The 12984-nt window shown below is 45.5% G+C and overlaps 1 protein-coding gene across 1 annotated transcript in view; it reads left to right on the top strand.

Moving 5' to 3' along the window:
- The window catches only part of LOC126249568 (uncharacterized), a 36003-nt gene extending 33306 nt beyond the window's left edge, over nucleotides 1-2697 (top strand). Inside the window, exon 4 of the mRNA XM_049951231.1 lies at nucleotides 2305-2697. Coding sequence (XP_049807188.1) covers nucleotides 2305-2695 — 391 coding nt within the window. The 3' untranslated portion in view covers nucleotides 2696-2697. The remainder of the gene's footprint in view (nucleotides 1-2304) is intronic.
- The last annotated feature ends 10287 nt before the right edge of the window (nucleotides 2698-12984 follow it).

The raw sequence follows: 12984 nt of genomic DNA, 5'->3' as shown, positions 1-12984 counted from the left end.
AACGCGTACCTTAAGCCACGACAAACGGCAACAGGGACATCATATGTCAGCAGTACTGTACCAATTCTTATGCCAAGTGTTTGTTGCTCGTTTCAGTTGGCATTAGTATTGAAATAGCACTGATTACTTTTCATATTTTCTATAACAACGCAATATTCCAAACCAATGCATAATTTGCGAATAAAAATTAGTCTTTTTTTAAAACGTGTGTTTGAAAACGAAACATTTTAGCACTGCTGCTACGGGTAATTGATATTTCGTTTTTTTTTACTCGCTTGTTAGTAAAAAAAAAAGCAACTGATATAGCTGAGGCCAAACAAATACCGAAACATACTGGTTATTCAGGACTACCCGTATCAGTTTTTCCCATGTGATTCTTCAATTTCTCCGGGCGTATTTTATGACGAAATAAATCTCGGGTGAACAGCCTGGTATGAGTGTGCCTAGGACACAATATTTCGCAATCGACGACTTTGCCATCATCAGGTGCGCTGATGTACTGACCGGCGGTAGGCCGGCGCCATGTATATATAGGACAGACTCTCCTGAACGAGAAGACCTAGGACGCAGCGCCCAGACGGCGGGAGAACGGACGCTGTACCAGGAACGTGCGCGGGGCGCGGACCGCACCGACTCATAGGAAGCGCCTGAGGTAGGAGCGGGAGGGGGATCTTCCTTTATACAAGGTGTTACAAAAAGGTACGGCCATACTTTCAGGAAACATTCCTCGCACACAAAGAAAGAAAATATGTTATGTGGATATGTGTCCGGAAACGCTTAATTTCCATGTTAGAGCTCATTTTATTACTTCTCTTCAAATCACATGGAATGGAAACACACAGCAACAGAACGTACCAGCGTGACTTCAAACACTTTGTTACAGGAAATGTTCAAAATGTCCTCAGTTCGCGAAGATACATGTATCCACCCTCCGTCGCATGGAATCCCTGATGCGCTGATGCAGCCCTGGAGAATGGCGTATTGTATCACAGCCGTCCCCAATAAGAGCACGAAGAGTATCTACATTTGGTACCGGGGTTGCGTAGACAAGAGCTTTCAAATGCCCCCATAAATGAAAGTCAAGAGGGCTGAGGTCAGGAGACCGTGGAGGCCATGGAATTGGTCCGCCTCTACCAATACATCGGTCACCGAATCTGATGTTGAGAAGCGTACGAACACTTCGACTGAAATGTGCAGGAGCTCCATCGTGCATGAACCACATGTTGTGTCGTACTTGTAAAGGCACATGTTCTAGCAGCACAGGTAGAGTATCCCGTATGAAATCATGATAACGTGCTCCATTGAGCGTAGGTGGAAGAACATGGGGCCCAATCAAGACATCACCAACAATGCCTGCCCAAACGTTCACAGAAAATCTGTGTTGATGACGTCATTGCACAATTGTGTGCGGATTCTCATCAGCCCACACATGTTGATTGTGAAAATTTACAATTTGATCACATTGGAATGAAGCCTCCTCCGTAAATAGAACATTTGCACTGAAATGAGGATTGACACATTGTTGGATGAACCATTCGCAGAAGAGTACCCGTGGAGACCAATCAGCTACTGATAGTGCCTGCACACGCTGTACATGGTACGGAAACAACTGGTTCTCCCGTAGTGACGTGGTCAACGTTACCTTGTACAGCAGCAACTTCTCTGACGCTGACATTAGGGTTATCGTCAACAGCACGAAGAATTGCATCGTCCACTGCAGGTGTCCTCGTCGTTCTAGGTCTTCCCCAGTCGCGAGTCATAGGCTGGAATGTTCCGTGCTCCCTAAGACGCCGATCAATTGCTTCGAACGTCTTCCTGTCGGGACACCTTCGTTCTGGAAATCTGTCTCGATACAAATGCACCGAAGTCAACATTACCTTCATTCATTTGGGCCAACTGGCGGTGAATCGAGGAAGTACAGTACATACTGACGAAACTAAAATGAGCTCTAACATGGAAATTAAGCGTTTCCGGACACATGTCCACATAACATCTTTTCCTTATTTGTGTATGAGGAATGTTTCCTGAAAGTTTGGCCGTACCTTTTTGTAACACCCTGTATACATGGCGCCGGCCCAGCACCGGTCAGTACATCAGCGCACCTGATGATGGCAACGTGGTCGATTGCCGAAATATTGTGTCCTATGCACACTCATACTAGGCTGTTCACCCGAGATTTATTTCGTCGGTTTTTCCCATTTTTCCCATTCCTACTTCCTGTTTCGCAAGTTAGCACGGTGCGTGTTACGCAATACGAGCAGGTAATAATAATAATGAGTAGTAAAAAAAATAATAATGTTGCAGGAACTTCACGGTGGAGGTGATGGAATCGGCGAGGCGACTGGAGGAGCAGCTGATCTCGGGCAGCATGGAGCGCATCGAGCAGACGGCGCAGATACTGGAGGAGTGCATCCCGGACGTGGAGTCGTGCGATCTGCCCGAGGAGGACGTGGCGGCGATGGTGGAGTGCGTGGCCCGCAGGGAGGCGGAAAAGTCGCTGGACGAACGAGAGAAGGAGCTGGGCATCTTCGCCACGCACCTCGTCACCTTCGCCGGCGCCAACTACACCATGCTGGTGCAGCGCATGAGTCGCTGCTTCGCGTACACCTTGGACTCGTACTCAAACGCGACCGAGGCCTTGTGGGACAATAACAGCCAGTGCACCGGCGTGCCGCGCGTCAAGGACGAGCTGTAGGGAATCGACTATTCTTGGGCGCGAGAGAGGGAGAGAGAAGGAAAAGTCGAAGAGAAGTAGAGAGGCAGGGAGTAGTTGAGTATATGAGTTAGCGCCAGACAAAAAATGAATGGGAGGACATTTTCGTGAGGATACTTCATGTAATGGCAGTACTTGAATGTCACAACGGAGATAAACCATTACGTTTTTTTTTTTGTCATAACAAAAATATACTGGTCTTTCATGATCTACTGTAGTACGTAATTTGTGAGCTAAAGCACATTACATTTTTAATTATTAAGGTTTTCCTTAGCCGGCCGGTGTGGCCGAGCAGTTCTAGGCACTTCAGTCTGGAACCGCGCGCCCGCTACGGTCGCAGGTTCGAATCCTGCCTCGGGCATGGATGTGTGTGATGTCCTTAGGTTTAAATAGTTCTAAGTTCTAGGGGACTGATGACCTCAGATGTTAAGTCCCATAGTGCTCAGAGCAATTTGAACCATTTTTGATTTTCCTTGTCAGCCGCGCTTTTAGAGGAAGCTCCGTTTTCTAGTTCGCAAACGAAGTGGCGAAAACGCTGTATAGTTAGTTTCATGCTCCATAGACAGTTCGAACGACTTTTTATCGAAATGATGTGGGATGAGTCGGGTTACAGTATATGTATGCGTGATTACTTTTAATGCGAATAAACGTATTATTTTTCAGTCCTATTTCTGCAGCTATACTTAAAACTAGTTTTTGTATCAGGCTACCAATTTTAAATAAAAATTCGTCTGTGAAATGAAAGTTGTTCAGAAGAAATTATTGTATCTTTGTTGGCGTGGAAGTTTCCTGAGTATCGTACCGCGTCGTAGCGTAAAAAACTATATTGGAGAAACCAACGTTCCGGACACTGTTACAGTGACCTTCCTCTGGGTCTACTGATGTACTTCAGCTGTGCGGAGTCGCTTATACACTCCTGGAAATTGAAATAAGAACACCGTGAATTCATTGTCCCAGGAAGGGGAAACTTTATTGACACATTCCCGGGGTCAGATACATCACATGATCACACTGACAGAACCACAGGCACATAGACACAGACAACAGAGCATGCACAATGTCGGCACTAGTACAGTGTATATCCACCTTTCGCAGCAATGCAGGCTGCTATTCTCCCATGGAGACGATCGTAGAGATGCTGGATGTAGTCCTGTGGAACGGCTTGCCATGCCATTTCCACCAGGCGCCTCAGTTGGACCAGCGTTCGTGCTGGACGTGCAGACCGCGTGAGACGACGCTTCATCCAGTCCCAAACATGCTCAATGGGGGACAGATCCGGAGATCTTGCTGGCCAGGGTAGTTGACTTACACCTTCTAGAGCACGTTGGGTGGCACGGGATACATGCGGACGTGCATTGTCCTGTTGGAACAGCAAGTTCCCTTGCCGGTCTAGGAATGGTAGAACGATGGGTTCGATGACGGTTTGGATGTACCGTGCACTATTCAGTGTCCCCTCGACGATCACCAGTGGTGTACGGCCAGTGTAGGAGATCGCTCCCCACACCATGATGCCGGGTGTTGGCCCTGTGTGCCTCGGTCGTATGCAGTCCTGATTGTGGCGCTCACCTGCACGGCGCCAAACACGCATACGACCATCATTGGCACCAAGGCAGAAGCGACTCTCATCGCTGAAGACGACACGTCTCCATTCGTCCCTCCATTCACGCCTGTCGCGACACCACTGGAGGCGGGCTGCACGATGTTGGGGCGTGAGCGGAAGACGGCCTAACGGTGTGCGGGACCGTAGCCCAGCTTCATGGAGACGGTTGCGAATGGTCCTCGCCGATACCCCAGGAGCAACAGTGTCCCTAATTTGCTGGGAAGTGGCGGTGCGATCCCCTACGGCACTGCGTAGGATCCTACGGTCTTAGCGTGCATCCGTGCGTCGCTGCGGTCCGGTCCCAGGTCGACGGGCACGTGCACCTCCCACCGACCACTGGCGACAACATGGATGTACTGTGGAGACCTCACGCCCCACGTGTTGAGCAATTCGGCGGTACGTCCACCCGGCCTCCCGCATGCCCACTATACGCCCTCGCTCAAAGTCCGTCAACTGCACATACGGTTCACGTCCACGCTGTCGCGGCATGCTACCAGTGTTAAAGACTGCGATGGAGCTCCGTATGCCACGGCAAACTGGCTGACACTGGCGGCGGCGGTGCACAAATGCTGCGCAGCTAGCGCCATTCGACGTCCAACACCGCGGTTCCTGGTGTGTCCACTGTGCCGTGCGTGTGATCATTGCTTGTACAGCCCTCTCGCAGTGCCCGGAGCAAGTATGGTGGGTCTGACACACCGGTGTCAATGTGTTCTTTTTTCCATTTCCAGGAGTGTATTTTGTCACTGCTGCTCACTGTGCGTGAAGTACGTCACAGTTTTAAAAGGTCGTTGTTATTGTTGGGCCGGCCGCTGTGGCCGAGCGGTTTTAGGCGGTTCAGTCCGGAACCGCGCTGCTGCTACGGTCGCCGGTTCGAATCCTGCCTTGGGCATGAATGTGTGATGTCCTTATGTTAGTTAGGTTTAAGTAGGTCTAAGTCTAGGGAATTGATGACCTCAGATGTTAAGTCCCACAGTGCTTGGAGCCATTTGAAACATTTTTTTTGTTATTGTTGGCCACCTGAGGCTAAAGGAGCGGGAACTACATTATAATAGGTTGCAACGTTGGAATGAGTGGGGATCTGCTCTTGTCTATTGCTTCTTGCATTGTTTGCTATGACTGGGGTTCATCGGCGAATGAGGCGTGGGCTCCTGGTTTGCTCCTACTCGACGCAGTCCATGCGGCGGCAATTATTCGCCGGTAGCGTTCGCGTCTCGTGTTGTTGGTGTGGCCTATTGGACTCTAAGGGCTGGCAGCCAGGATGCGGCAAGCCTGAATCCATCATCTCTGATCATGTTGTAAGGGTGTTTTATTGTTTCCATAGCTTCTCTGTTCTTGCGTTTTGAAAAGCCGTCTACTTAACCAGTGCGTGAGTTTCGTTAAATCTGATTTCCTTGCTGCAGTTTTGCCGGTGTTCCGCCACAGCAGACCCGCAGTGCTGCCCCGGACGAATACAACGCTAACTCCCCATTCTCACCACCGCTGCAACCTGTTACAGTAACGTTCCCGCTCCTTCCCCCCACGACTGAAACGTCATGCTCAATGAACAGCACTAAATGTCGTGTGACTAGAGCCTCCGGTCGGGTAGGCCATTCCCCGGGTGCAAGTCTTTCGATTTGACTTCACTTTTTTTTGTAATATCATTTTGTTCGTTTTAGTTCGTTGTATCTGCTCGGGGCGGACGTCGCAAGGCACCCGTTTCAGTTCGTCGTTGGTCCATTAACTCAGTTTTTTTATTACAGAGAGCAGCTAACCCTCTGACCGAACACGCTGAGTTACCGTGCCGGCTGACTTCGGTGACTTGCGCGTCGATGGGGATGAAATGATGATGATTAGGACAACACAACACCCAGTCCCTGAGCCGATAAAATCTCCGACCCAGTCGGGAATCGAACCTGAGCCCTTAGGAATCACATTCTGTCGCGCTGACCACTCAGCTACCGGGGGCGGATAGTGAACAGCACTGACAAAATATAAGCGACTCCACACAACTAAAGCATATCAGAAGACCCAGAAGAAGGCCACTGTAACCATGGCCGAGTTGAATTTTTGACATTATGATGCTGCACGATTCTCTGACAACTTTTATGTCAAGTAACCCTAGCCGCCGAATCCTACGAAATTATATTTCAGGTTTGATTTATAACGTGCTTTGCTACCTGTCAAACACTTTATGTTAGTGATAAAATTTTGCGTTGACGCATAATGAACTCATTTCGGAGCCACTGACAACTTTAATAATGAGTAATGGTCATGTTTCATCTAGTGTTGTAGGTATATGCATTAGTATTCTTCTCAAATTGTGATGGATTATTTGCGACGAATTTCATTTCTGAATTTACAAGGTAATTCACAGTTCCTGTTATAGGCTTCTGTGAGTCGTAGAGGGAGGGGACTTAGTAGATAAACTTCTGATGAGGAACTCATGTTCGGAAATGTACCGTCTCGAAGTAAAATAAGATTGAATATCGAATTACTTTTTAATCTGCTTCACGGTACGCACACAGCGAGACAGCTCTGACCTGCGTCCTCTACGAGAGTTGCTCCACGTGACGACATTGGTGTTCGTTGCACGAGCTGTATCTCTGGCGCGAGTCATGCTTTCAAACAGACTGGACTGGGGAAATCTGGAAAACATTCTCGATACATGCATTGTGCAGTTGTACCTTTACGTAACGTACAGTGAAACGGCAGATTTTAAAGTGATCTGTATCCAAACGGTACAGTTCCGTACAAGGGTAAACTTAATCTACTACTAAAAACAAATAAAAAGCAACAAAAAAGGAGCCTGCATGTATTGTGAAAGTGCAATTGAAATGCTTAACTGCTTAAAGAGATATCTATCTCAAGCGTGACTATAGTTAACATTACATTTTTCATTCTTACCGCTCGCAACTTCTGTGGCACTACTAAAATCCTTCAACGTAAATCAAATTGTATTTAACTATTTATGTAATGTAACATACTCTTTATCCTCGCTAACTATTGGTGTATGATTCCAAATGTAATAAGTAAAGACTGCCTAAATGTGGTATGACACTCTTAATGGTGTAAAGCAGGATATAACGCTGTATATCGTTGGTTGTGGTTTTATTTGCGAAAGGAACAGTAACTTCGTAAGTAGGTGAGTGCAGTAAATCTTACAACGAATTCTTCAATACGCCCCAACTCAAATTTTCCTTCTACAAGGTGACACACTTGTACCTACTGGTCCTCTCGTATGAGCAAAACTGTGTGCAACAAAAAGAAATACGACAAAGATTGAGATTCAGACTCAATATAAGAAAAATGTTTTCACGAGATAGTTTGAATTTCAGTATCGCTATGTCATTTACAAAGTATGTTTAATTTTCGCTAGCCAGATTAGACAATTGTTGAGACTTTGTGCCCGGAGTAACGGAACTCAAATTCTCGTCCGGCCATCCTGCTTTAAATTTTCTGCCCACTTGCTGAACAATTTCATGCAAATGCAAGAAGGATTCCAACGAAAAAAAAAAAAAAGAAAGCACGGTGAACACTCACCTCATTCATTTTTACAACTCATCACTCTAAGCCTCGCTGCAGATTGGACGTTAGACTTCAGTTATACGTGGTTGCTATTTTAGCATATTATTCGACATAGTCTTCACATAATTTACCATCTAGATCCTGACTTTTTCAATATTTAAAATACGTGTGTGAACTTTATCTTCTACTGTTAATAAATTATTATTATTATTATCATAATTATTAATTGTCCGTCTTCTACATTTCAAGTATTACGTCCTTGCCTCCAACGGTGCCCATCTCTTCCTTGGTCTTATCGGACTTCTTCGGCATTCTGGATTATAATTTCCGAATTTTTAAGATAATCTGACTTTGTAAAGTATTACACTGTCTAAATGATCACTTCACCGCCTTTTGTTGTCTTCAATTGAGTTTCTTACGTTAAATATATTTAGTTAATTCCTAACGTCGCTGTTTCTTAATCTGTCTGCTTTGGTACAGCGTTTCACAGCCCTAAGGAACCTCATTTCCGCTGCCGGGATCTTATTTTCCGGTAGTTTGCAAATGACCCACGATTTTCTTCCGTAGAGTAGTGTGGGGGCGGCTGTTTCTTTATAAAATGTCATCCATGTTAATTTTTGTGTCTTGTTTCTAGAATTGTTGCTCCACGTAAGTTCCCAAATTTCCAAATTTTGCTACTTCCTTGTCTATATCTTTATGTGATATCACATCACAGATTATTAAAATGACTGATCTGTTCTACTTCTGAATTTTTACCACTGTTTTTTCTTATGGGATCCTTCCAGTAAAAACCATGGGTTTAATTATCTTTGTGGATATATGCATATTGTAGTCTCCAGTTAGCGTACTTTTCTTTTTTGCAGGTCATTCTCCTTCTCTGTTGAAATTGTCACAAAGTCTGTATACGAGTATAAACTCAATTCAGAGCAGTCTCCTTGGCTTCACTTCAGAGAGAGAGAGAGAGAGAGAGAGAGAGAGAGAGAGAGAGAAAGCGTGAGTAAAACGTTACACCCTTCTCTGACCACCTGTTAGTAATAAAAGGCCCTGCCAGCTCTGTTCATATCTAAAGTGTGATTGTCTTTTACTCGTATAGTCTTTTTGTGTGTTTCTTAAGTGGAATGGATACCCTCTTTTCTCCTTTCTTCTTCCCTGTTTGTATCCATTAACTTTACAGAGAGGTTTTTATCCAATTCAACAAATCCTAAGTGTTTCTCTCAATTAAATTCTGCGTGTTTTTCAATGGCCAGTTTCATTACAAATAATTCGTGAGTTGTCGAGCTTCCTTTACGAAAACCGATTTATTCTTCACGTAATAAACTCTCTAATATTACAGTTAATCTGTTGTCCAACTTAGCCAGTGACAATTTAATACTATAATTTCTTCAAATACGAGGTGCATTCAAGTTCTAAGGCCTCCGATTTTTTTTTCTCCGGACTGGAAAGAGATAGAAACATGCGCATTGTCAATACACCGTACGGCAGATGGAATTTTACCGCCAGCGGCGAGAATGAGAACTGCTTTAAATACTTAAAATGGCGACGTTTTCCTTACTTGAACAGCGTGCAATCATTCGTTTTCTGAATTTGCGTGGTGTGAACCAATTGAAATTCATCGACAGTTGAAGGAGACATGTGGTGATGGAGTTATGGATGTATCGAAGGTGCGTTCGTGGGTGCGACAGTTTAATGAAGGCAGAACATCGTGTGACAACAAACCGAAACAACCTCGGGCTCGCACAAGCCGGTCTGACGACATGATCGAGAAAGTGGAGAGAATTGTTTTGGGGGATCGCCGAATGACTGTTGAACAGATCGCCTCCAGAGTTGGCATTTCTGTGGGTTCTGTGCACACAATCCTGCATGACGACCTGAAAATGCGAAAAGTGTCATCCAGGTGGGTGCCACGAATGCTGACGGACGACCACATGGCTGCCCGTGTGGCATGTTGCCAAGCAATGTTTACGCGCAACGACAGCATGAATGGGACTTTTCTTTCGTCGGTTGTGACAATGGATGAGACGTGGATGCCATTTTTCAATCCAGAAACGAAGCGCCAGTCAGCTCAATGGAAGCACACAGATTCACCGCCACCAAAAAAATTTCGGGTAACCGCCAGTGCTGAAAAAATGATGGTGTCCATGTTCTGGGACAGCGAGGGCGTAATCCTTACCCATTGCGTTCCAAAGGGCACTACGGTAACAGGTACTTCCTACGAAAATGTTTTGAAGAACAAATTCCTTCCTGCACTGCAACAAAAACGTCTGGGAAGGGCTGCGCGTGTGCTGTTTCACCAAGACAACGCACCCTCACATCGAGCTAACGTTACGCAACAGTTTCTTTGTGATAACAACTGTGAAGTGATTCCTCATGCTACCTACTCACCTGACCTGGCTCCTAGTGACTTTTGGCTTTTTCCAACAATGAAAGATACTCTCCGTGGCCGCACATTCACCAGCCGTGCTGCTATTGCCTCAGCGATTTTCCAGTGGTCAAAACAGACTCCTAAAGAAGCCTTCGCCGCTGCCATGGAATCATGGCGTCAGCGTTGTGAAAAATGTATATGTCTGCAGGGCGATTACGTCAAGAAGTAACGCCAGTTTCACCGATTTCGGGTGAGTAGTTAATTAGAAAAAAAATCGGAGGCCTTAGAACTTGAATGCACCTCGTATTTCTGCTGTGCAACGTCATAATTCGAAGGATCTGCCGTCTAGACCTTCCGACTTCATGCTTGAGCGACTTATTGTCCTGCTTCGACAGGTAGTCCTATATTTACCAAACGTTAGTAAAACAAACATTATGTGAACTATTATGCCAGCATTTCAATTCAGTCAGTTAGAGTGCCTCCAGAGTTGAGCTAAAATGGTAAGTGAAGCTGTGTGAATGGTTACTGTCGTGTTAAAAATCACCTTTTACTATGATTACAGCGTTTTGTCCAGTGTGGACTTGTTGTTGCATATTTCCCTTTTATGCCCACTAGTTTTCTTCACACGAGTATCTGTCATAGCAACACTTAAGTGTAAACTGAAGGCCAACAGAATGATAAACCTAGGGACCAATCATTCTGTCCTTTTAGAATTCGCTCACATACTGATATAGCATCCTTTGATGTCCATGAGGTATTCTTGTTTTCAGTTTCTCTTTCATTTGACAATATGAGGTGTCCATTGAACTGTTTAGCAACAACCTAATACGCTAAAAGTTCGATCACTGGTGACCTACAGGGCGGGAAACTCCTTATATGATCTTGCAAAATTTAAGAGAAACAATGTTGCGCATAAGATAACGTATTATTAAATCGAAATTACTACGGGCAGCCCAGTCATGCATGAAAGCACAGGTGCCACACATCACATAGATGTATCAATGAACTATAAAATTAACTTGTGGTCACTATAACAATTTGGTTTATTACCATAATACATCACAAAAATTATTTACCCACTGAATCAAGCATATAAACCTTTAATAAATGGACAAAAGGTCGTAAATATGAGCTACAGCTATGGCACAGGTGGAACATGAAAGAATAATCTGAAACTATGTCATGGATATGACCAATGTGATTTAAAGGAAGAACCCCTGAAAAGCAAGTATGAACACCAACAGATTCGCCAAAGAGCATAATGGATTCAACTAGCAGGCTTCAAATGCTAAAACTGCACAGTTGAACCCTGTTGCAAATTAACTAGGTTCACGTCTCCCTCAGCTCGGTGACTGCTTCGCTAGCACATACTTTCCACTCTTAAATGGTCTAAGTATGGAAGACAGCTGCAGTCTGAAGTAAGTGCACCCATCGATCTCTCTGAAGCAAAAGTCCTCTGACTTTACTCACTGGATTTAGCTAGTTCTGGGAGCGTAAGGATCTCGCTGGCCAATTCCAGCAGATCTTGTGAGTTCCGACCAATAATAATTTTATAAGGAAGTTCAACAAATTCCTACGATAGGGAATTTTGTCATCATTAACCAATAACGGTGTTATGTTGGAAGGTAGCCAGAAAATCTCTTAAACTGCATGACAGGTTTAACCCCGGTCAGCTATAGCTCTTGTACACAGATATGCACAGGAAAACGCTCCTTCTACCTAAATAATTACTGTGAGGCAATCACAGCCCCTATTACTTGGATACAAATGAACGTTCCTGTATGGTGCAACCAATGCATGGTCCCACTGTCTAAAGCTCCACATGTTTCACCTAGTTTTCAGATGCTATCTTGCCAAAAGGAATTTCTACTAGCATCTCTCACAACGCGGTTTTATGGAATGCAGCCGCGCGGGGTAGCCGTGCGGTCTCAGGCGCCTTGTCACGGTCCGTGCGGCTTCCCCCCGTCGGAGGTTCGAGTTCTCCCTCGGGCATGGGTGTGTGTGTTGTCCATGGCGTATGTTAAAGTTAGCTTAAGTAGTGCGTAAGCTTAGGGACCGATGACCTAAGCAGTTTGGTCCCATAAGACCTTACCACAAATTTCCATTTTATGGAATGCAGCATGCCCTCCTACTCTCCTGCTGTGCAGAGATGGGAGACTGTGACTTCATTGTCCTATACCAGCTCATGGCTGGCTTTCAGCTCTGAACAAGCTTATAACAGAATGAGATTTTCACTCTGCAGCGGAGTGTGCGCTGATATGAAACTTCCTGGCAGATTAAAACTGTGTGCCCGACCGAGACTCGAACTCGGGACCTTTGCCTTTCGCGGGCAAGTGCTCTACCAACTGAGCTACCGAAGCACGACTCACAGCTTTACTTCTGCCAGTACCTCGTCTCCTACCTTCCAAACTTTACAGAAGCTCTCCTGCGAACCATGCAGAACTAGCACTCCTGAAAGAAAGGATATTGCGGAGACATGGCTTAGCCACAGCCTGGGGGATGTTTCCAGAATGAGATTTTCACTCTGCAGCTTCTGTAAAGTTTGGAAGGTAGGAGACGAGGTACTGGCAGAAGTAAAGCTGTGAGTACCGGGCGTGAGTCGTGCTTCGGTAGCTCAGTTGGTAGAGCACTTACCCGCGAAAGGCAAAGGTCCCGAGTTCGAGTCTCGGTCGGCCACACAGTTTTAATCTGCCAGGAAGTTTCAAGCTTATAACACTCTGTTCCTTCAAGCCTGAAGCTGTGCTCACCACTGGATACCTCCAGTTCCGATCCCCACTGCCATTAGCAGCCAATGTTGTGGATGTA

The sequence above is a fragment of the Schistocerca nitens genome, chromosome 3, assembly GCF_023898315.1.
Source record: "Schistocerca nitens isolate TAMUIC-IGC-003100 chromosome 3, iqSchNite1.1, whole genome shotgun sequence".
NCBI lineage: Eukaryota > Metazoa > Arthropoda > Insecta > Orthoptera > Acrididae > Schistocerca > Schistocerca nitens.
The sequence above is the reverse complement of the archived record's forward strand: the minus strand, read 5'-3'. Positions and strand labels throughout refer to the sequence as shown.